Source organism: Patiria miniata, unplaced genomic scaffold, assembly GCF_015706575.1.
Source record: "Patiria miniata isolate m_02_andy unplaced genomic scaffold, ASM1570657v1 HiC_scaffold_1, whole genome shotgun sequence".
Taxonomy (NCBI): domain Eukaryota; kingdom Metazoa; phylum Echinodermata; class Asteroidea; order Valvatida; family Asterinidae; genus Patiria; species Patiria miniata.
The window spans coordinates 35484842-35508124 of NW_024037047.1; the positions used below are offsets into that span (position 1 = coordinate 35484842).

The 23283-nt window shown below is 40.3% G+C and overlaps 2 protein-coding genes across 2 annotated transcripts in view; both read left to right on the forward strand.

Annotated features, from left to right (window-relative positions):
• LOC119733193 overlaps positions 1–12894 on the forward strand; it is a gene marked incomplete at its 5' end in the record, with an annotated part of 63994 nt that extends 51100 nt beyond the window's left edge. Inside the window, 5 exons of the mRNA XM_038206783.1 lie at positions 9430–9580; positions 10199–10320; positions 11108–11247; positions 11458–11599; positions 12328–12894. Coding sequence (XP_038062711.1) covers positions 9430–9580; positions 10199–10320; positions 11108–11247; positions 11458–11599; positions 12328–12533 — 761 coding nt within the window. The remainder of the gene's footprint in view (positions 1–9429; positions 9581–10198; positions 10321–11107; positions 11248–11457; positions 11600–12327) is intronic.
• On the forward strand, positions 982–2525 carry LOC119729279 (Bloom syndrome protein-like). Its single transcript, XM_038201888.1, has one exon. It carries the CDS (start codon positions 1252–1254, stop codon positions 2446–2448), a length of 1197 nt encoding a protein of 398 aa, XP_038057816.1. The 5' UTR covers positions 982–1251; the 3' UTR covers positions 2449–2525.
• Positions 12895–23283: the final 10389 nt, after the last annotated feature.

Sequence of the window (23283 nt, forward strand, 5' to 3'; positions counted from 1 at the left end):
TTAAACCGTGTTTACTCATTGAATCCTTGACACCATAGAGTGTTGGGGTGGTTGAGGGGTGTATAAAGAATTGACAAGTCCGGCACTTTTGGGCGGTACAGAGACTAATGTGTTAATCCTTAGAACTAGATGGAGATCCAAGAACAAGGTTCTCGGTTACCCTCAGTCTGTCATGGGCTCCATGCACAAGTACCCTTTCAACAGACAGAAAGTAGAGTTGGGGGCCGGTTCTTAGTCCATCCACTGCGTATTTCGAATGATCCAAAGATATTGGGGGCGGGATTAGTCGGGGAGACCATCGCAAGTAAAATTTGATTGTATTCACGCGCTGACTACGCCTGACGCTCACGCGAAGACACTGTGGCTAATAGCTTTGGCACGTTCAGGAAGTCGTGCACACTTTGTGCTCTAACCAGTAGAGTACAGTACAGTATGCACACGCTGTGTGTCCTGTCCACGATGCTCTGAAAAGTGGCAAAAACGCGCCCTCTTTTGTTGGTGCACTGAGCCCATAGTCAAGCTTTATAGTTAGCAGAGACGCTTTTTTTCGCAGTGTACATGTATTTCCATGAACCAAAGCTGAAAAGTAACATGCCAACTGATGACAAAGTATGACAATTTTGTGAGATGATGATGATAAAGGCGCAACCTCGTACCCAGGGTGTCGAACAGTACGCGCCCATCACTACCTGCTCTCTCACCCTGGTATTGGATCATTTGCATGTGCAAGATTTTTGCACACGTATGTAAATTAGTCTCCCTGTGGGCGATGTATTCTGGGCGCACGTAATAGTCTGGTTCCGAATTGAACTTCGCATCTTCGTCGCATTCATAACGTAGTCTGTGTGGTCTGGAACTAGATTTAATAACTTGATTGGAAAATTCATGCAATACAAGGCCGGCCATGTAGTCTTCGGTGTGCAAATCAATCGTTGCCGATTGCTGATGTTGAAAACAAAGATAAAAAGAGGCGAATCTATATTTATATCGACAACTTGTGAACAGAAATTTAACCAGACATCGTCACTTCAGTACTGCACCTCACATCTCCTCTTGTTTACTTATTTATTACGTGGTAGTGTACTGGACACTCTATTAGTAAATAGTACATGACATATTAATATGAGTGTAACTCAGACAATGTCACTGTCAGACATAGACAGTTCAGGTTGCTAAAATTATTTAGATTAGGCATTTTGGGGGGCTACTACTACTAAACTACTGTACAAGTACAAGTAAAATCTACATTTGATGGCTCTCTCCTCGATCAGTTGCATGGAGTTGCCGGCATCTACAATGTTATCCTGGCAAATTAACAGCTTTTGGCCCTCGGTGCAATATGCAGTAAATCAGTTACAGCTCAGTGTTAATCTCAAACCTGCACAGTGTCGGGCATTATGGGAACTGTTCAATGGACATGATGTGTTTGTCATTCTTCCCACAGGCTATGGCAAAAGCCTTATTTATCAGCTAGCTGTTTATATGCTTGGACATAAACTAAACATAAAAAATCCAAAACTTCTGGTAGTCACTCCTCTGAATGCCATAGTTCAAGATCAAGCCTCAAAACTTTCTAGCATTGGGGTCCAAGTTGGTATTCTTCGTGGTCATATGACTGGGTCTTGTCCTGATCATCAAAGTGATGAAGAAGAAGAAGAAGAGACAAACCGCATTTCATCTACAGATGTTTGTATTGCTGGGAGCACCGAGGAGCAACTACGCAAAGCAAATATTGTCTATGCCCATCCTGAAGCAGTTGTGTCATCTCGTCCCTATTTACTGTCTGATGCAATCCAAAATACCGTGGTTGCTACGGTGGTAGATGAAGCACATTGCATAGTAGAATGGGGTCTGGATTTTAGACAGGACTTTGCAAAGTTAGCCATTTTAGCTAGCCTATTTCCACATACTCCAACAGCTGCAATGACGGCAACCGCTCCCCAAGATTACAGAGAAGCCATAATTAAATCACTTTGCTTGAAGAAGCCAGTAATTATTAGCAGGAACCCCGACAGAGAAAACATCATGTATGCCGTAAAGAGTCGATTGCCCTCTACCCATGGTGTTCAAAGTTACTACGACATACTCTATCCAATAGCCATCAAGTTGCTTGAAGAACGCATCTGTTATCCATCCAATATCATTTACATGAAACTAAAGTACTGCGGCTATGCACACAGGCTATTTGAAAATGTACTTGGAGTTCATCAGTACTATCCAGAAACATGTGCTGGTCCAGATCACAGATTGTTCGGTCAGTATCATGCGCCCCAAACTGAAGAAATGAAACAAGTTCTGCTCAAGCAACTGTCATCACAGAACACATGCAGGGTTGTGTTTGTAACATGTGCAGTAGGGATGGGTGTAGATGCCCCAAGTATTCGCCATGTTGTACACATTGGAGTGCCACATACAATGAGAGCTTACTTTCAAGAGACAGGACATTAAATCTTTAATGACCTGGTATTCATCCTTTGCAGCTGACCTATGAGTGTGTTTCACTGACAAATTGTGTACACTGGTATTACCAGCAAAATTCTCAGAAATTTTCTGCAGACCTGCTTGCGCTTTTGAGATTCGTTGGATAGCTTTCACAGTTTTATTTGGTCCCATGCACTGTATTTGTTTCTTGCCTTCTCTGTTGTAAATCTCTTGCATTAAATCACACTCCATATTGTTGCCAGGACCTCCTCTAATACTACAGAAACGTCCCCACAAAACTCTTTGGGCCATTTGGGGAGTTAAAAGTGCTTCCACCTGAGCAATAGCAACTAGCGTTTCTAGAGCATATTTTTTCTTTTTCTGACCCATTGCATAGAAGTACAAAAGTAGCCTTTTCATGTTTATCAGGAGTCGACTTCCATCTCCTTCTTTAGTTGTGTCAATCATTTGTCGGAGAAACACATACATGTCAAGCAAACACATCCCATAAGATCTAACTCCATCTAAACGATTTACCGTTTGTGAAGGTGATGGTGTTTCATCATCAGGTTTTGACACTTTTACCGAAGACGGTTGCAGATTCGGAGTGGGAGGAGGTTTTGGAGGGTTAGTGATCTGGGACGTGTGTGCAGTGACTTGTATGTTTTCCTTCACCTTCTCAACCACCACTTCAGCATTATCTTCAGGCTGTCTTACTGTGTAATTATGATCAAGGGCAACTCTGCTGCACTGAACCAATCTATCTTTGGCAACTATCATCTGCTCAGACTCATGACTGACTAGTACATACTGATCCACAAATTCAGTAATAACCTTATCAAAATACAGCTCTGTGTGAGCTTGTCGTTCTCGCTGTAGTTTTGTAGGGATGTGCTGGGTAGGTTCAGATGAGATGTCTTTCATTCCCTAGAATTGACAAGCAGCATTCCAAAGGTATCCCTTGCCAACAGTCAGAAACAGCTGCTCACACGCTTCATAATTTTGTCAGGAGTTGTCACATTGCGCCTTCCAATCCTCTCCCGAAAGTACTTCAGAGTACCTACATCGTGAGCTGACTTGTTGCTGAACAGCACATCGAAAGCCATCTGAAAATATTTGTGTAAAAAAAGAAAGCAAACAATCTGTTAGAAGTGGGAATGCAAGGGTATTTTAAAGGTTCAATAAAAAAGTGAGTTTTCCCATACTGTGGGCGTGGAAAGATACTTGGTTTTTTTTTAAGAAAGTATTCAGGCTTATGGCATTTGGAACATAAACACACATCATTTTCAGTGATTGCAAGTGGGATAAAAACTTCATCTTCAGTTCAAGCAAAAATAGTACAGATTATATGCACACTGAACATGAGCTTTGCTGTGGTTATCGTAATCACATGTATGCATGATATAGAGTGATATGGGCAGTGATATTTTGGAATTATATCGCCACCATTGTTATGAACTGACCAATTAGGATTGAGGATTCAACTTGATTTGAAGATAAATGCAGAATATTGTTAAGAATTTAAGCGGTTTAAAAACGAGAGAAGGAACATCATCATCTACAAAATGTACGTTTTTTGTTTCTATCCAAAAATTAGAAAACTTCTAAAACAAGGTCAGGAAGGCTGCAAATTTTGTTGTCATGGGTGCTTTTTGGAAAGTACAGGAAAATGCATAATCCAAAACGTACATTCAAAAAAGCCTTTTTAGCATGCCAAATTTCACAGACGAAGGGGTACAGATGATCGAACCGCTGTCTTGCAGTGTGAACTCCAGTCCTGAGATCCTTTGCCCCGGCAAGCCGGACTCTTGTCAGCTGGTCACCACCAACAGGAATGTGGACGTGCTGTAGCGGATCAGCTGGATCCACTTGCATCATATGAGATCCTGGCTGGTCTGGTCTTGACTGAACATTCGGACATGAAGCTGGTGTATCAGACTTTGCTCCAGTTTCCTGTAACACATATTTAAAAAAGAAAAGAAAAAAAAGGTAAATGCCATATTTGCTTTTGCTGTAATTTCCAGGAATGGATGGATTTGGGGTTAGTTTTTTTTATAACAAATGTTGATACACTGACCCGTTTTACAGTTATGTGTTCATAATGCTGGGAAAACCAAGAAAAAAGTGCTGTTCGTGTAGTCTGGTTCCCTGACCCAACTTCAGATGAAACAAAGCCAAAAGGATTTTTTTCGAGAAGGGGGCACATGTTTTTCCCCAAAAAAATTTCTTTATTTCACAACACATTCTTGTTTTATCATTTTTAGAGGGGGGTGGGGCAGGGACATTTTTATGCTGCCATATCACAGCTGGTACATGTGTACATGATTCTTCCAAACACACATGTACAACAGAAGCAGGTTGATTCTTTGTGTTTCAAGGTTTAGTCTTTGTGTAGAATCACCATACAACACCCAAATTTAAATGTTTTGGTTTTTGTGTGTTAAGGAAGGGCAGCATGCATTATTTTATATTTGGCAATAACTTACGTTGTCAGTGCCTGAACAGATGACAACACCCTCGTCTTGTAGATCTTTGGTATGGACATGATCATGGTAAGTAAGCTCGTCAGCTCCCAACATGCAGAAATCCGCATCCCCATCTCCCTGAGAAGAACAAGCATGCAATTTAGGTTACTTCAAAACTCAAAAGTAGAAACTTCTCATTGAATCAATTTCAATTGTAACCTTTCCAAAAAAGAGAAAATCACCCTATCCCTCACACTTTCCCCTCCTCAGGGACCCAAAACCTGTAACAACAATATTGTAGACACTGTTGTGCAAGTTCCAAATTTCCTTAAGGTTCTTAGTATTTGCTAGTGGGGGAAAATTGCACTCTAATTAAGTTATGTTTGAACCAAAACAACTATACTTTATCATTTAGTCAGTGAATCAGCACATGTATGATATGTACGAGATAGATTGGATACGTCTGTACATTTGTCAAGTCTTATTTACAGCTATTATGATCAACTATCTATGTGTGTAAGTGTCATTATTTTTTCTTTAGTAAAATTAAAAAAAAAAATGTTTTGGGTTGTGGTTGTAACAAATACATGGCCGGTGATTATTCCATTTGTATGAGACAGCAGGATTTTACTTTCGAAACATGCGTCTAACTTGTTCACACTTACTTCAGTTTGCTTTTCAACCAGTGGAGTTGCAGATTCTTTTCGAAATATATTATGGACCCATTCTTCGTATCTGCTAAGGATCTGGACCACTTCCCCATAGTTATTCTCGTTGCATGGGAGAATCTCTTGGGTAAACAGGGCACTCTTCTCCTTTGTAATGTCACTGTACTTGTGCTTGATGTGATGTGGTATGACCGACTTCATGAAAGCCAATGCAGGACAGCACTCGACAATGTCTCTTGCCACCAGAATCTTGTAGCTCTTCTTCAGTGTGTTGATTTCATCCTCGTTAGGCACGAAAGATGAGATGGGACACTGCTGGAGTGGTCGGGTTGGTTTGTCATCAGGCAGTTGTTCAAATGATATCCTGTCAAATACAATGGTGCTTGCAAAGTAATGTAAGTCAATGTTCTTTGCATCCTTCGTCATGTCATGTCGCAGAACCCGGAGGTCAAAGTTATCTCCAATAATCTGGAATTTGCTTCCCTTCTTGACCAGTTCCATTGCTTCCTCGTTGAAATGACCACCGATTTTGTTCAGCAGCACATCTTTTTGTGTGAAGGACTGGCATACTCCCACCCGCTGAAACTCCCTGTAGATCTGTTTGGAAAATAAATATTGAAGAAAAACCCTGTATGATTGAATGACTTATTAAGATTTGGATAAAGTAAATATAAAGCCTTGATCTGGGGCTGATGATCCTCTTAATACAAAATTCTGGATTAAAAAAAAACATTTTGAATTTGAATTAACAAGACTTGACTGTAAGGTTTCAAATACATGTAGCTGTTTTCAGTGTGGATTTCTTTTGTACAGACTGTATAACCATGGAGGTAGAATTATGGTTTTCAGAAATTCACCCACCATTTTACACAAGCACCACTTGAAGGGGACGGGGGGGGGGTCCTCCACAGTGTCTCAGGCTTTGGGGGCAAAAAGCATATTTCATTTGTGGATTTTATTTGTGTTCATTATTGAAAACAAAGTGCCTGCTGCAGGAGTTATAATATTTTCCATCTTGAATATTTTCACTTGAGTGTCATGGAAAAGCTTGCATCACATTACATGAAGAATACTCTCACTCTGGGGTTTTGTTAGAATTTACCATGGTCGCTGGTGTTAATATAAAATAACAGAAATTGAAGAAAAAAATTGACTGAAATAGTCCTGGCATGAAAGTGATCTCTTTTACCAATAATTACAACTTAGCAACTATTTCCCATATTCCCAAAGTTTCATTTACTGCACAGAACTATACAGCTTCATGCAGTTGTCACCAACAGAATTTCAAAATAAAACTAAGTGATTTTATCGGCAATTGATTTCAGAAAAACAAACAAACAAACTGACCTCCTTCTTGGCTGCTGATCTACTTAAAAGGATCGTGAACAGCTGCTGCAGTCTTCCAATGCGACAACTCCTCTGGTACAACAGCATTCCATATGCCATGCAGATAACCGGTACTTTGGCATCCTCGAAGACATGTGAATCATCACTAGCTGTTGTCACAAGGACATCAAGTAGAAATGGACACCTGAAATGTACATTACTGCAATTATTTTTCACTTTTGTGAGTTTTATTTAAAGTATAATATATGTATATGCCTGTGACTGAGTTGGCAGTTTTCTGTACAGTTTTTACAACACAATAGAAATTTCGAATTAACTTGAACTGAGTCAGCATTTAAAAGGAAGTGCTTAAATGTTCACATGTTTGTTGGGTGGGTTGGGTTACAGAGTTGATCTGTTCTTTATCAATTCCTTCTAGTTCTAACAGGAACATATCATGCATTATTTGTTGAGGGGTGTACATAGGGATGACAAAGAGAACTGATGCCACCTATTGTTTATCCATCTCCTGGAGGATGTCTCTCCAATTGAAGTTGGAATGATCTGAGAAGTCGCATTTCCTGAGTATGGAACAACGCTGCAGACTGCAGCAGTTTGCTTTCACCTCTGCCAGACTCAAGTGCTTCACTGCACTCTGTATGGGTTTTATCCCCCACATGACGTTTGCAATGGAGTCTGGATCTCTACTTGACACTATTGATGACAAGCCGTTGAATTCTTCCAAGCTCAGCAAGCGCTGATTTGAACTTGTGTACTGAAATTGAATGAAATGAAGAGAAAAAGGATGTCAAAATTGATTAAAAAGGCAACTGCATAATACTGTTATTGACACGGGTATCAACAACTTCCATGTGACTGACTCACTAGTGCTCCACCATTATTGTGAGGCACTCAGCAGTTTATTAACCAGGGGAAATCAAAAGATCAAATTTTCATGACCCTTGATCCTGAGAAAAGTTGTTCTGCAAAAGCTGCAAGTTTTTTTGATGAACTCAATGCAAATTTTGCCTTTTGTTTTACATGATTAACTAGACATCTACAGAAATATGATTTAGGACAACACTTTGCAAATTGTTTGTTTCCAAATAAAAAAATGTTTCCATATTCAGATTCAGAATTCTATTTCAAAGTGTAATTAACCAGGATCTTCCAAACTGTAGTGACTATAGGCATTGTCCCCTGTCATGCCTGTAATTCAGTTCCCCCTCCCTCCCCCACCCCATTTTAAAAAAAGTTGGCGCCAAGGTCATTAACATGTCACACACTATGCACTCATCAATTGTTTCCTCCATCTTCCCCCCCCCCGGGCTGCCCCACCCAAGACGTGGGGGATTGTCACTTTTGAAGTTACAAAATGGGGGGAGGGGAGGTGGGAGAGCCGGGGGAGGGGGGCAGGGGGAATTTGATAGGTGCAGATATAAACAATGTCAATGTATCATCAATATTAATAATCAATCGTTATCAAATTAAAATAAAAGCACAACACAAGCAATTATTAAGGTAGGCCTAGCACATTTTTTTTTTGAGAGTTAATATAAATGTAAATAAATCCAAGAAAAAAATCCCATACCCGTGCGAGACCAGTCTTCGTTGTGGTTTGCCCATAAGTTGCGCACTTGTGAGGCAAAGGCCTGGGACTTGCCGCTTCCGACGATGGACAGGCTTTCGGGGCAATTGGCCTTGGGGGACGGGCGCGGGCCTGGGCACCGGTGTTTGGCTAAAAAATCCGCCGTTTCGCAGTAGGAACACTCTGAGCAGGAGAAGTCAGGAACCGTTTGCTACGACTGGTACGACTTAGTGTCATTTTAGCGATGTTCACACGTGCCTCCTCCAAAAACGTAACCATTTTGTGCACCTTCGTTCCACAACTTCGGCAGAGTATGTCACCAACCAAGTCGCTCAAACCCGGAACGGGTACGTTGAGTTGTGACAGCAATTGCGGGAAATTCTTTTTTCGTCCAATGACTCCCCATAAGTGCGTTCCATTTTTGTCCCTTTTGGAGCACAGCATGCAAGTATCAGATTTGACTGGGGTACTTTTAGTTTTACAGGGACTGGGCGTCGCCATTGTAGAAACTCGGCAAGACTTTCTCGGCTAGAAAAGTTGTAGGCCTACCGTGTGTGACTTTCAGACTATTTCGCGCGCAATCTAACTTAACTTTTAACGAGCTTAAAAAGAAGTCACCAACTGTACGGTGTAATTCTTATAGATTTATGAATATGGAACATATGCTAATATTGTGTTGTCGTTGTCCAATCAGAGCACAAGTACAGAGTTTCCTATCCAGGGTTTACTATTGGAAACGAGGTTGGAAATAAAGTAAGCACTGAGGACGAGGTTGATAAAGGCGTGGGTTTTAGAGATGTGAGCAAACATCTTTAAGCAGAAAAGTGATAAACATCAGTTATGATAGTAAGGAAATGATGACATGCAGCTTGATAACTATTTAAGCAGGATTCAAACCAGTGCTGTTAAACTGTTATGTTATTTTGATTGTCTTGACCCATTCTTTTACGATGACTTGAAGGTAACCCCAACACTGAGATAGAAGTTTTGGATGTATTGGATCTGATGAATGATGATATCAATAATGTGATTGATATTGATGATACCGCCACTCAGTCTATGGCTGCTGCAGTATGGCGAGTCACTGAGCAGAAAGGACTGGATATTAAGTGGTGAGACATGTGATTTATATCGATTATGGAATTGATATCTGTGAACCATTTACTATATAATTCTTGAGTGACTATGCATCTTTAGAAATTGATACTTGGTAAACTTTTACCCAGTTTAATAGTGGTGGCCACTGCTCCTTAAAGGGGTTTTTGATATGTCGTTCTATGATTGACGTTTATGATATAATTGCAGGACTGTAAGGACTCAGGTCTGTAAGATCTTTCCAACAACTTTACTTCATGTTTTTCGAAACACCCCTCTAGCTATGCTATGGTATGGCCCTCTCGCGAGAAGTAAATAAAAACTCCTTATATGGAGATTGGCGCGCGTGTACCGCGTGTACTGCGAAATGTGACGCAGAATGCAGCTGTGCTTGTGTAGTGTGAATTTAGGACTATGAAATACTGACTCACTTGTGGTATTGCGCATGCATGCATGAGGATTGTGAACGTTCAACCAATAAAACTGTACTGGCACCAGATTTTAGAGGAGTCCAAATTTCATGTGAAATTTCAGCTGGTCTTTATCAACCGTTTAAAGCCGGCCACGTGACTGGCTGTCTACCAATAGGATTGGGTAGACTGTCGTAGAAATTTATGAATTTATAATATTTGCAGGTTCGAATGGAGCATTGGTGATGACTCTTCATCAGATCCTGTGGGAATCTTTGATCCAGTTCAGGATAGGTTATGGTATGATATTGGACAAAACAACCAAACTATCATCACACTGGATGAAGGTAATGAAATCCGTCCAATTTATAAGTCAACGTTATAAATAATGAAAAAAAAAGAAGTTTTTTAATAAATGTTGTACATAATGTACTAAATTGTACAGGGTGAGTAAAAAAACGAAACCCAAATAGCAGGATCATTTTTTGAATGAAGTTTTGCCTGTAGCACTTTCAAAATCTAGGATATGAAATCCGAATCTCTGAACTTTCTTTTAGTACAAAAAAATCATTCAAATCACTCATGTACTTTTCAAGTTACGGAATTTTGAACACAAACACCATTTTAAATTGATCCACAGATCACAAAAAAAGTGTTCTTTTAGTAAAACGAAAACAATTCATGTACAACGATTCATGAGAATCGTTTTCGTCTTGCTGTAGGAATATACGTGTTTGCGATCCTTGGACAGAACTTTAAAACAGTGTTTGTGTTAAACATCCCGTGACTTGAAAAGTACATGAGTGATTTGAACTATTCTTGTACTAAAAGAAAGCTTAATTACTGGGCTTTGATATCCTAGATTTTGAAAGTGTTACAGGCAAAACTTCATTCAAAAATTTGTCCTGCTATTTGGGTTTTGTTTTTTTTACTCACCCTGTATTGCATTGTATCTGTTCCCTGATGAATCGATCCATAATCCATATATTGCTCGGGCGGTTTAGGGCACAACAGGGACTGATTGGTTATTAAAGTTTCTTATAAAATGAGCAGAATGTCACCCTGACCTTGCTTCCCCCCCCCTTTTTTGTTGTGTACAAGAAGCAAAGAAACTAATGTTAATATCTGTTATAGATCACAAGATGGAGAAGGGAGTCACATATCATGTGTTCATCAGAGCCTGGTATAATCCTACTACATACGCAGTGTTCAGATCAGATGGCATCACCCCGGATATCACACCACCAAAAATATCAACAGTCAGAGGTGCAAAGGTATGAGAATTAGAGAGTCAGATGTACAAATGGAATCTGACAAAACCAGGCAATATATCCTTTCTTTGGTTCTTTAACAGTGCTCTTTCTTCTAATAATGTGAGATCATTGAGAATACACAAGCCGTAATTGCAGTTTTATCAAACCTCTTCAGCCAATCATTCCTTCAATATTGTCAAAGTACCTGAATGAAATACGTTTTTGTTCCAGATAAAAGATCTTGCCAGATCTTATGCCAGGAAAGACACTGATTACTTGATGGATCCTAACGTCCTCTTTATCTCCTGGAAGAGAGTGTTTTTAGACGACGCGATGTCCCACTACCAGGTGTCTCTGAGTACCTACCCAGGAGGTAAGTACACTCAAATCTCACCAAATCAACTCAAAGACTCACTTTTTGTCTCGCCTGAATGAAGTTCAGGAAAGAGACTATGCAATGACTAAGTCTGCACAAGTCATGTATAGTGTGTACATGTATGTGGTATTTTGGTTAAAGTTTCATCAAATTGGTCTCGTTTCAAAAGTTGAAGTCCAATTGGAACCAAACTTAAATCATAAATACAACATAGAAATCTTCTTCTGACATTGATGTCAAAGGTCACATACCAAGGTCAAAGGTCATCTGGGGTCAAGTTGTAAAATAGGCTGAACATGTTAAATTGCTTTCATTTCAACAGTTGAAGTCCAATTGGAACCAAACTTGGGTCATAGGTGCAACATGGCAACCTTCTGTGATATGTGATAATGAAGTCAAAGGTCACGTACCAAGGTTAAAGGTCATCTGAGGTCAAGTTGTAAAATAGGCAGAACGTATTGGTCTCATTTCAAAAGTTGAAGACCAATTGGAACCAAACTTGGGTCATATACATGCAACATGGCAACCTTCATACTGATTAGTCACTCTTTAAAGATATTCGCGAAAGCAGGCGACGCATGGTTCGAGAACCATCTTGTTTCCTATATGAGTCACCCTTGCTCTTTAAAACATTTACTAGCAGGACTAGAGGTCTCTGTGATGCGTTCTTGTCATGTTTTGCCTGACTTCAGAATGTAAAAGATGTAAACTATCTTGTTTCTCAGGTGAAGATATTCGTCAGTTTGCTGACCACACCTTCCCGGCCAGTGTGTCCTCCACACAGTTCACCAATCTGAATCTAAAGAGTGGACTGCGATACTACAGCAACGTACGAGCATTCAACAAAGCTGGTCTGCACACGCTGAAAAGCAGTGATGGCTTTGTGGTGGACACAAGGAGGCCAGATGCAGGCCTTGTGTTTGATTGTTAGTTTCTTGATTTCTTTATGCTAATCTCTGGGGTTAGAACATTTAAGGTGTCTCACGCTCTTTTTGTAGAATTCTCGTTTCGATTGTTTTATAAGTCTTGAAACCTTGTTTCGCAGGAATCTCCAAAGGTAAGTTTTGCCATCCACATTAAACTTATAGGTGTAATACCGTTCTTTGGCACAATTAAGGCTCGGGTCACCGAGAAATGGCGTTTTGACGAATAAATATGATAAATAACGGCAACAAGGAAATACAAAGTTCATTGACCTCTTCGAGGGCATCACTACCTCAAATATGATGTCCCCACATCTGAACATTCTTTTCATGGCACAAATGTTGGACTTGGGTCATACGATTGTGTAAATCGTGTTAATATCAATAGGTAGGCTTTGGTTTTACAAAGGTCATGACCTCTCGTAAGGTCACCTGTGGTTAAATATAAAATACCCTATATATGAAAATTCCCTTTATAGCATGAATGTCTTTCATTTAGACTTGAATCGTGAAAAAGCTGGGGTTTTAAGAATAAATCTTACAAATATCTATAAACAGGTTTACAAAGGTCATTTACCTCTCAAAGGTCACCAGAGGTCAGATATGAAATGTTCCCACATCTGATCATTATTTTCATTGTATGAAGACTTCTGGACCTGGATCAATACTGCAAGCTATCTCCCGTTATGTGATGTATATGTTGCAGGCTTATGACATAGACTTAGGTCATAGGAAAGTGAAGTTTTGAAGAACAAACGTTATGAATAGAGTGTAAAGTTCATTGACCTCTCAAAGATCACCAGAGGTCAATATGAAATGCCTGTATATCTGAAAATTTTCTTCATGGCATGAAGAACCAACGTGCGAAGTTTCATGCTTTTATCACAATTTGCACAATCCTTATAGCATATCGGGGCTATGCCGCGCCACTATCGGTTCTTTGTTAAAAAAAAGTTTTCCATGAGAAATGTCGGAAATGTAAAAAATAAAATAAAAACCCTGAATTCATACACAGTCATAATAAAATAAAACAGGACGTGTCAAAAAGTAACCACTATGCACTGCAGACTGTCAGATTGGTTCTGTTTAACCGATGAGATTACCTTTGTGCTGGTCCCAGAGGGCCAACCTACAGTTCTCTTTGTACCTATCTCACTGACTCACTGACGGACTGGCACCTGTGAATACGATTTGTTAAAGCCTCACTTTGGCCCCCAAATAATATCACTCAGATGACTACTTTGAATACTTCTACCAAGTTTAAGGGACGAGCTAAAGGGGGCTTGCCAGCTGTCTTGTTTATTATTTCCTCGTCTTAACATTTAATATTATAGACAAAAAGAGCTTCACTTTGTAGCAATGTATAACCAAAGCTGCTGTAAATATAACTGCGTGGTTAAGTAACTTTCTTGACAAAGAGGATTTCGAAACAGTTGCAGGATAATTCTGCCAGAATGGGACGCACTGAATTCATGTTCAGTTGTATGTACTTAATAGGTATTAGTGTCGAAGCATGTAAAAGCTGTTCGTGTACAATGTACGCATGAACGGTGGATTCGCAAGGACATACACGCAAAATCATGATTTGTTTTTGAAATTTCTTCCCCCTTTGGCATGTAATTTTTAAAATTATCAAAACATTTATTCAAGCAAAACATGAAACGTATACGTTTCATAAAAAAGCGAAAGTTTAAAATACTTATTCTTGTCTATTTGCAGACATTTCATCAAGCCCTAAGTATTTTAATGATTTGAAGTGTTTTTCCCAAGCGCGCTATTTGAACAACGTGAGAAACTTCACGATTATGAAACTTAACAGAATAAAACTGGTATTACATTCTGTTTCTCAACTTGAGTTTTCACTTTATTACTTTTAAGTAGGGGAGGGGGAGAGTGGGATTCTAAATAATAACAAAATGGCGTCTTTTGCGATTTGGAAAAAATATCTTTAATTAATGTTCATGCTTTCGTTGCACTGATTTCGTCAGCTTATTACATTACTTAAAAGATTTTAATCAAAAAATAAAATTACTTCATGTTTAGCCAATAATCATGTGGTTTCGCAGATTTGTTGATTGTCGAATAGAAATATCTTTTTTCTTGAATAAATTGTAATTATTTGGATCTCATTGGACATAATTAGACATAATTAGATGAAGTATATAGTACATTGAGAAAACAATATTGTATAATGTATGGCAATCCCTTTTGATTTCTTAATCCGGCTTCTTTGGTTTGATGAGAGCCTGTAGTTTCAGCTTGATTTGTCGGAGCGGTTTAATAATTGGATTGAGTCTTGGTTTGGGTTGGGCTGGACTTGTTGCTGGGCTGTGCTGGTCTTTGGCTTGGTTGGATGTGGGTTGGATGTGGCTTGGATGGGATGGGCTGGGCTGCCTGGACTTCGATTGGCTGGGTTTGATTGGGTTGGATTTGGATTGGCAATGGGTTGGGCTGGGCTTATGGGTTGATCCAGGGGGGCCAAAGGGGGCCATGCCCCCTAAAAAGAATCCATTTTTTTAGTGACTTCGCAATAAAGGCAGGCAATGAGTACCGCACCATCTTTTCCTCAAAAAAACATTGGTTAAAGTGGTCAGAAATTACCTCAGATCATACCACAGAGCATAGAATCCCATAAAAATTTCGGGGCCCTCAAGCGGGCCCCGAACCCTACGCCGTATTTTTGATGGACACACTTTTTGGGGACCAAAGTTTTTTTTGCCACCCCAAAAAATTGTGTTCTGGATCCGCCCTTGGCTGGGCTTGGTTGGTTTGGGTTGGGCTGGGCTGTGCTCGGCCGATCTGGGCTAGGCTGATCTAGTATGGCTGAGCTTGGCAATTCTAGTCTTTGCTGGGCTAGGCTGGGCTATGGCTGGGGCTCCGTTCGGCTTGGCTTGTGCAGGCTCGGCTCGGCTCGATCCGGTACTAGGCTTTTTTAGTGGCAAGGTTTACATAGAGTGTTTTACGGATACACCATGTGAAGTAAATATCCGCTAAAAAGTGAAGCGACGCTGAAAAGAACTGACGGTGAACACGGGATTGGGCCATGGTTGTTTTTTTACATTGCTTGTAACGTTTTATGACGGGGTGACCATTATTTCCAGAGATAACTGGCGTTGCAACCTCCTGTTCAATACGTGCAGTTGCAGCCTGTAAGAAACGCAGAATGCGAAGTTAAACACACCAGTTTGGTATTCTAAATGCAATGGTAGGATTCCTGCTACACGGGCGCGAATTGGCACAGAATCAAGCCTAGAGCCTCGTCATCACAACACTGCGCTGCAACAACCAAGTACAATTTATGAAGCACATAGACAATAAAGATTATACAAACCTCGAAAACGTGGGATTAGACATGAATTAGACATGAACAAAATATGTGACAAGTTAACCCGTCTCAATGGAAAGTTTTTGAACCATGCGCATTTTATTTGCTGTCATATCTATTGACAAAGAAAACCGGATACGTATACGATCGACAGATATACAGAGCAGAACCACGAAATAAACATTATTTAATGGACAATGATGAGATCATTTCAAATGAATTGCTAACAAGAACGCAGATGTAACTCGACGGCGAGGAGCAGGAGAACACGCGCGCGCGCAACTTTGAACTCCTCTGACATGCGCAGACACCGCCACCGCCGCGGCCGTCTTTATTCCATCTTTTCAGCGTTTATTCTATCTACAAATAGAACATGATCCACAACTTGATCCACACAGATCCACAACTTGATCCACAAACTCCCTTCTCAACTTAATCCCCCTCCTCCTCACATATCCACAACTCGCTTAGCCTTGGTCAATGCTCTCGTCGTTATTCGTCCCGTACGCGGTCAATCGTCGGCATACATGTATATCCTCACGCGCTATGCACATGCATGTAAAAATACAGCGCGAACAGCGACCTCACGCGGCCACCATTTTTATATGCAAATCAGTTGGGGACGATCGAGAGCCTTGGTTCAATCGTCCATGTGAGGTTTTGGGGGTGGTGCTCATTATGTTAATAGCCTTAGCTGACCTTAAATGTCGTTTTCTTATTGGTCGATCGTTGCGTGGAAACTTGCATAGTGAAACGTGGCACCGTACATAATCCATACACGTACACGTTGTGTGTCTCTGCACACGGCACCAATGCACAAAAACTGTGGTTCTTGTCACGTCCGCAAAAGGCGAATAGCTGCAAATAATTTGATGACGTCCGGATTTACCAAGGTGTGATTGGACACTCCACATGTTAGCCCCGCCTACACTTATCTGTATTCGCATACGAGGTCGTGCGCTAGAAATCCAGCGCAAAATGAAGAAAAACATAAGCTTTTGCCGACGATTGAACCAGGGCTCGAGATCGTCCCCAACTGATTTGCATAAAAAAAGTAGTGGCCGCATCAGGTCGCTGTTCGCGCTGTATTTTTACATGCATGTGCATAGCGCGTGAGGATATATGCCGACGATTGACCGCGTACGGGACGAATAACGACGAGAGCATTGACCAAGGCTACAACTCGCTCCTCCTCATCACAAACTCCCTCCTCACAACTCACTCCTTAACTCACTCCTCCTCCTCACAAAATCCTCAAAACAATGCCCGATTTACCCCTCACCTACTACTCATCCTGTTTTTCACAATATGAGACTTACACTGTACCTATTTGTGCGTGAAATTCATGTCGCATTGTGTCCTAGTTCTTACCAACAAAAACATCAAAACACAGCACATGACAAAAGTGCAAACGAATTTGATGGAAATACCTTATTTTTTAGCTCAATTATCAACCTTCTAGGCATCATAAATATCTCAATATACATGTAATAAAAAAATTGCACAAATTAAAGACAATTTTACATAATTGGCATTTTCTCAGCAACCCAATGTGCTGTTTTTATGATTTTTTTTTTACATGTATTTGAAAGAAAGACTCTCAACTTAATCTGATATTTAAAACTTAAAACACACAAGTCGCGATTTTGAAGAAAAAAAACCTACCACAATGTATCAGGGTTGCATTTTTTGGGTCACCCTGTATAGGAGGCTATTCACCCATTTTTTTGACTGGGGGAGACCGTAAAAGATCGACTGAGTTTAATAAAAAATATTCATTTCCGCCCTAAATTTGCCTTTAAAACGTCGCCATCAATCGAATATAAAATCCAACACTGAAAGTGTGTGTTTACAAAGTAGCCTGTAGTTAAATAAATAAAAGAAAAAAAATCAGGAAACAAAACGAAAGAAATGCCCAAATGCATTGTTTTGTTATGACACATTTTGTCTTTTCAGTATTTGAACTAAAAACCTCTCAGCTTTAAGCCGATATATAAAACATAAGAACACTACAGATTGCGTTTTTGAAAAAAAGGCAATTGTGTCAGAGTTGCATTTTTGGTCACCCTGTATAAGAGGCTATTTACCCATTTCTTTGACCGGGGCGGAAACAAAACGAAAGAAATGCTGACATGCATCGTTCTGTTATGACACATTTTGTTTTTCATTCGCGTGCACAAGTTTCTTTTTTACATTACATGACCGAGTGGCAAAAGGAAAACCTGTGACACTATCACATGCCAGCCGCAAGTTACAAGTTATAAAGAGGAAACGATAAATAATTGGGTGATTTGATATCAAATTCGAATAGGTATACATGTGTTTAGTGTTTCTTATTCGCGCCACAGCAGATAATCTAAGTCGCGAGCGTGCAGCGAACCACGCGACACACAATGATGCTACTCAAGCAACAACACGTACAATTTCAGCCAGCGTCTTGGAGGTACGTGTTCTTCCTTCTGATGGGTGTGGTTTTGCTGAATTGCATTCCTCGAGAAGTGACACCTCTGTTTCTGACAAAAGACTCAGCTAGGCCAGCCAGCGAGTTCATTAATATCACAGAAGGCAAGACACTGTCTATGAACTGCTCTGCCTCGGGCAAAGATTTATATCGAGTTTGGTGGGGTAAGTCAAATGGATCCGAAGACACTAATTGGCTCACCCAGAATTCCATCATTCAGACAAATGATCCCCGAGTTTCCATTGCAACTCGCTCGTTTGGCGAGCACAGTGCATATTCTTTGCAAATAACCGACATCACCGAATCGGATGCTGGAAGGTACACTTGTTACGCTGCGTGGGGCGGTGATAACTTGTTAGGATACATCTTCGTATCGGTGCAGTACTTTCCGGCAGAAAACCCGATCTGTGCCACGAATGAAAGCGATGAGATTTCAACCGAAAGCATCGCCGTGTGGTGCGACACTGCGATCGGCAACCCTGAGGTAACCATCACTTGGAGAGTGGACCATTCTGACAAGGAAGTCACAGGTAGCATCTACAGCACTGAACTACCGCAGAACGAACGCGTGAGGAGTGTTGTTAAGCTCGGGGAGCACCTGCAGAATCAAGTCTTGGTATGCACGGTGACTAGTTCTGCATTTCCAGGACAGAATCGGAGTTGCTCTATCGGTTCCATCTTTCTTAATACCCCAACCGCCACTGGTCGAGTTCCAACAGCTGTTACTGTAGCTGCAGAGACTTCAACGGTAGCTGCAGAGACTTCAAATGTCACACATTCCAACACTGGCATAATTGCAGCGGCACTACTTACCCCTTTCTTTATGATTGTCGGCTGTCTGCTAGTGATGTGCATCCTGAAACGGAAGAGGCATCGAGAACTCGAGAGTGAGAACACAAATGCAGGAATCTCCGGAGATAGGAGCGACGATGCGACGACCGTTGCCGCTTCTTTAATCCCTGACACAGTTACGGAATTGGTGCATGGGGCCAAGAGGGAAACTACCGCAGTCAGTTTGAAGCAAAACTCCCGGGTCAAAGTTCAGTTGGACACTTCTTGCGGATTGGTCACTTTCGCAGACGTACCGCATATGGATGGGAGTGTGGAACATGGTCTTAGTGTCGTCCCGGACAACACTGTCTGCGACTTCGTCACTCAGGGGACACAGGACGAGGACACCGTGTACGAACATGTCAACTAAAGCAGCAGCAGCAGCGGTGTCATGGGGACTAAGGGAGGTGACACCGATGTCGTACCGGAAAGTGACAATGACACTTCAAAGCCTGGAGGCACTCCATCGACGACTGATGAATGGATGGTGGATAATCCTATCTATCATCACTCAGCCGTGAATTAGAACAGAAGGTGCATGGCTGATTGTTTCCCGTGAAAAAAAATCATGCAGAACAAAAGTTAGTGTCTGCACGATTTGTCACTCAAAGATGGCCCAGTAGGACGGATCATAAAAACAGAATTCATAATCGAATACATGTACAAATAATCGATACCAACAAGCAAACCAGCACCCAATTTCATGAAACTCTTCGTAACTTACGATGCATTGCAGCGATGCCAAATGTCGTATCCCTACGATGCGTCGCAGCTGCGACGCGTCCTGCGATCCATTTCACAAAACACGTCTTAAGTGCGACGCGTCGTAGGTGTATTTATAGCACAACTCGGTCACTGCTTTATGTATTTAGTCAGCGTACAGTAAATAGTCGTCTGATATTCAACAAAGAATCGTGGGATCTGAGCTCGAAATTTGTTAAAACGTAAAAATGGCGGCCGTGCGATGCAATTTTGAAGGAAAACAAGCTCTCATTGGACTGTTTAGCTACTTTGAAATTTCAACTCTAAAATTCCGGTCTAACTCATAATTATTCAATGAAATTTATAGTTAAAACTTTACACACATTTTCTCGGTATTATAATCTCGTTAATGTAATGCTTATGGCATAAAACTGGCTTAGAAATGACTCTTCTTATTCTGCGATGACCACTAGACACGTCGTAACTTGTGACGTGTTTTAAGCCGTTGTCAAGGAACTTACGACGCGTTCAACACATTGCAACTTTCGTGAAATGGACTGAGATACGACGCGTCGCGAGTTGCGACGTGTTACACGTCGTGACTCGAGTTGCGACGCGTCGCAGCGCTTCGTGAATCGGGTGCAGGAAATAAAATTAAAAATACCGAGGATTCCATTCCAAATAAATCTTTCTTCCACTTTTTAAATGAGTGATTGTCTTGACTTGACTTAAAGCTGACAGCGATTGGGAGACATAATCACTCAGCCATTTTTGAGGCATACTTCGATTTTAACACAAGTTTGAAAACAGTACCCCGGCCACATATGTACACGGTAAAAATGGTGCCTAGACTTTAAACATTGTTGGGGTACTTACTTTTTTTCACACAAAGATTAATTAAGAATAGATCTCCTTGGCAATTAAAGGGGAAAACAATCAAATTAGCACGAATTGAAGGCAATATTTACCGCCAAGGTGTTTTCCAATGATTTGATTAAACTTTATCTTATTTGAGTAAATTGTAGACAATTAGTGAAAGAAATTAATACTATCCGGAAATCAGCCGGTTAAAATATGCTAAGTTTGAGTAAAATATCTTTCACGTCAAATCTGTTAAAGGATGTTGACAAGTATTATGCTAAGACACAAAAGCTATAATAGAAAGCCTATACCACAGCTTATGCCAAAGAATACCAGTGGTGGGCCACCAGCGACAAAAATATCAAGAATGTTTGGCAATATGTGTAGTATAGTATGTCAAAGATATGCTCAGCTATCACAATGTAAATGTTCTACGTGTAAGCATTGTATCACTATATCCATACAAATATTCAACTAAATTTGCAATGATGAACTATAGTAAATGTATTTCACATCAGCTTACAAGAATAGCGTCAAATATTGAAATACGGTTATCTTACTGTCTTGCTTTGAACAAGTATCAACACGTCCAGCAATATATATAGCCCAGATGTAAGTACCCAAAATAGTTAAGGCGTAATACAGTTTAGGAAATGAGCTATTTATGAGTTAAATCTCAATTAAGAGTTATGGGCTTAATTATGATATGGTTAAAATATACTCTGAGTAAGGTGCACTCTTGAGCAAAATGTAGTCTGAGTTAATCATGAGTAAAAAGTAATCTGAGTTATGAGCAAATAGTAATCTGAATTATGAGCAAATAGTAATCTGAGTTATGAGCAAATAGTAATTCGAGTTATGAGCAAATAGTAATCTGAGTTATGAGCACTGTGCAGACCCGCTCTCTCCACTTATAAGAGTCAACCTGTGTAAACAACACACAGAGCGAATACATAAATAGTCGTCGAGACCATACATGAAACAGCCGTATGCTTCACGCGACTAATCTTCACACAAAACTTCACACACAGTTTCCCAAAAGTGCTTCACAGAAAACTTGTCCAAAATGACAGATTCTGATTTTGGTTTGAGTCCACACTCGGTCCACATGTTCTATGAACCTGCATTTATAACATGGTTAGCTCAAAATAAGGTATTTCGATGAATGAAATGTGCAAAATAAGTGAGATTTGCAGAGAAAGTGGAACGTACTTCTTTACGAAGGGAACTCCAGCAAGAGAGAGGACGGTTTCGTACAGTGTGCCGAAGCACGTCGCGTAAGATTACAGTACTGGGCCTACATATCCGGCATAATATAACAATTGACAAACATTGTTTCGCTATTATTATGACAGGAATATTCAAATGCAATGATCGTGATTCATTACAAATATTGATTAAATGTCCAATAATTTGTATGGAGATAGATCAATTACATTTATGGGCTTATTTTACCTAAGCGCATGCACGGCATGGTTGCAGTAACAGTAAACAATAGACTGGTCTCAAGGCGGAGTGAAGTCTTGTTTCGAGTCGTATCGCCACAGTAACATCATTAATAACTTATGAAAAAGAAACAAAAAGTGTAAAAGTGGTAAGTGTTATTTCTTTTGCTTTTGTTATTTATGCTTGGTGGTTCTTTATAGGCTTTTCTCGTGTACCTAAACATGCCACATCCATAAACCTAAACAAGTCGTTTTATAAAATGCGTGGAAAAACTTAACTGTTTTAGAGAATATGCACAAGCTCTAAACACACCTTTTGCTGTGTAAGGTAACATGCATGCGTCGGAACCCCTCTCATAGGCGTAACCAGCGGGGTCGGGGGGGGGGGGGGGAGTAAGAGGGGTATTTACTCCCCCCCCCCCATTTTTTTTTGTAAAGACTGCCCTTTTCCATTCAAATGACCCTTTTTTCACCACTGCTTACCCCCCCCCCTCGCATTTGTAAAGAGTTCCCTTCTTTTGTTAACAATTGCTTTTATTCTGAACAGTAATATTGCCCTTTTTGGTAAGGTCACCAGTGGTTGAAAATAAAATGTCCTATATATGAAAATCCTCTTTATAGCATGAAAACCTTTCATTTAGACTTGAATTGTGAAAAAAGATGGGGTTTAAAGAATAAATGGTACAAATATCAATAAACAGGTTTACAAAGGTCATTTACCTCTCAAAGGTCACCAGAGGTCAGATATGAAATGTTCCCACATCTGATCACTATTTTCATGATATGAAGAGCCATGACAAAGGGTCATAGGAAAGTGAAGTTTTGAAGAACAAACGTTATGAATAGAGTATGTAAAGTCCACTGACCTCTCAAAGGTCACCAGAGGTCAAATATGAAATGCCTTTATATCTAAAAAAAAAATCATGGGATGAAGAACCAGCATGCAAAGTTTCATGCTTTTATCACAATTTGCACAATCCTTTAGCATATCAGGGCTATGCCGCGCACCAATATCGGTTCTTTGTTGACAAAAGTTTTCCATGATAAATATCGGAAATGTAAAAAATCCTGAATTCATAGTCACAATACAATTATACAGGGCGTGTCAAAAAGTAACCACAATGCACTGCTGT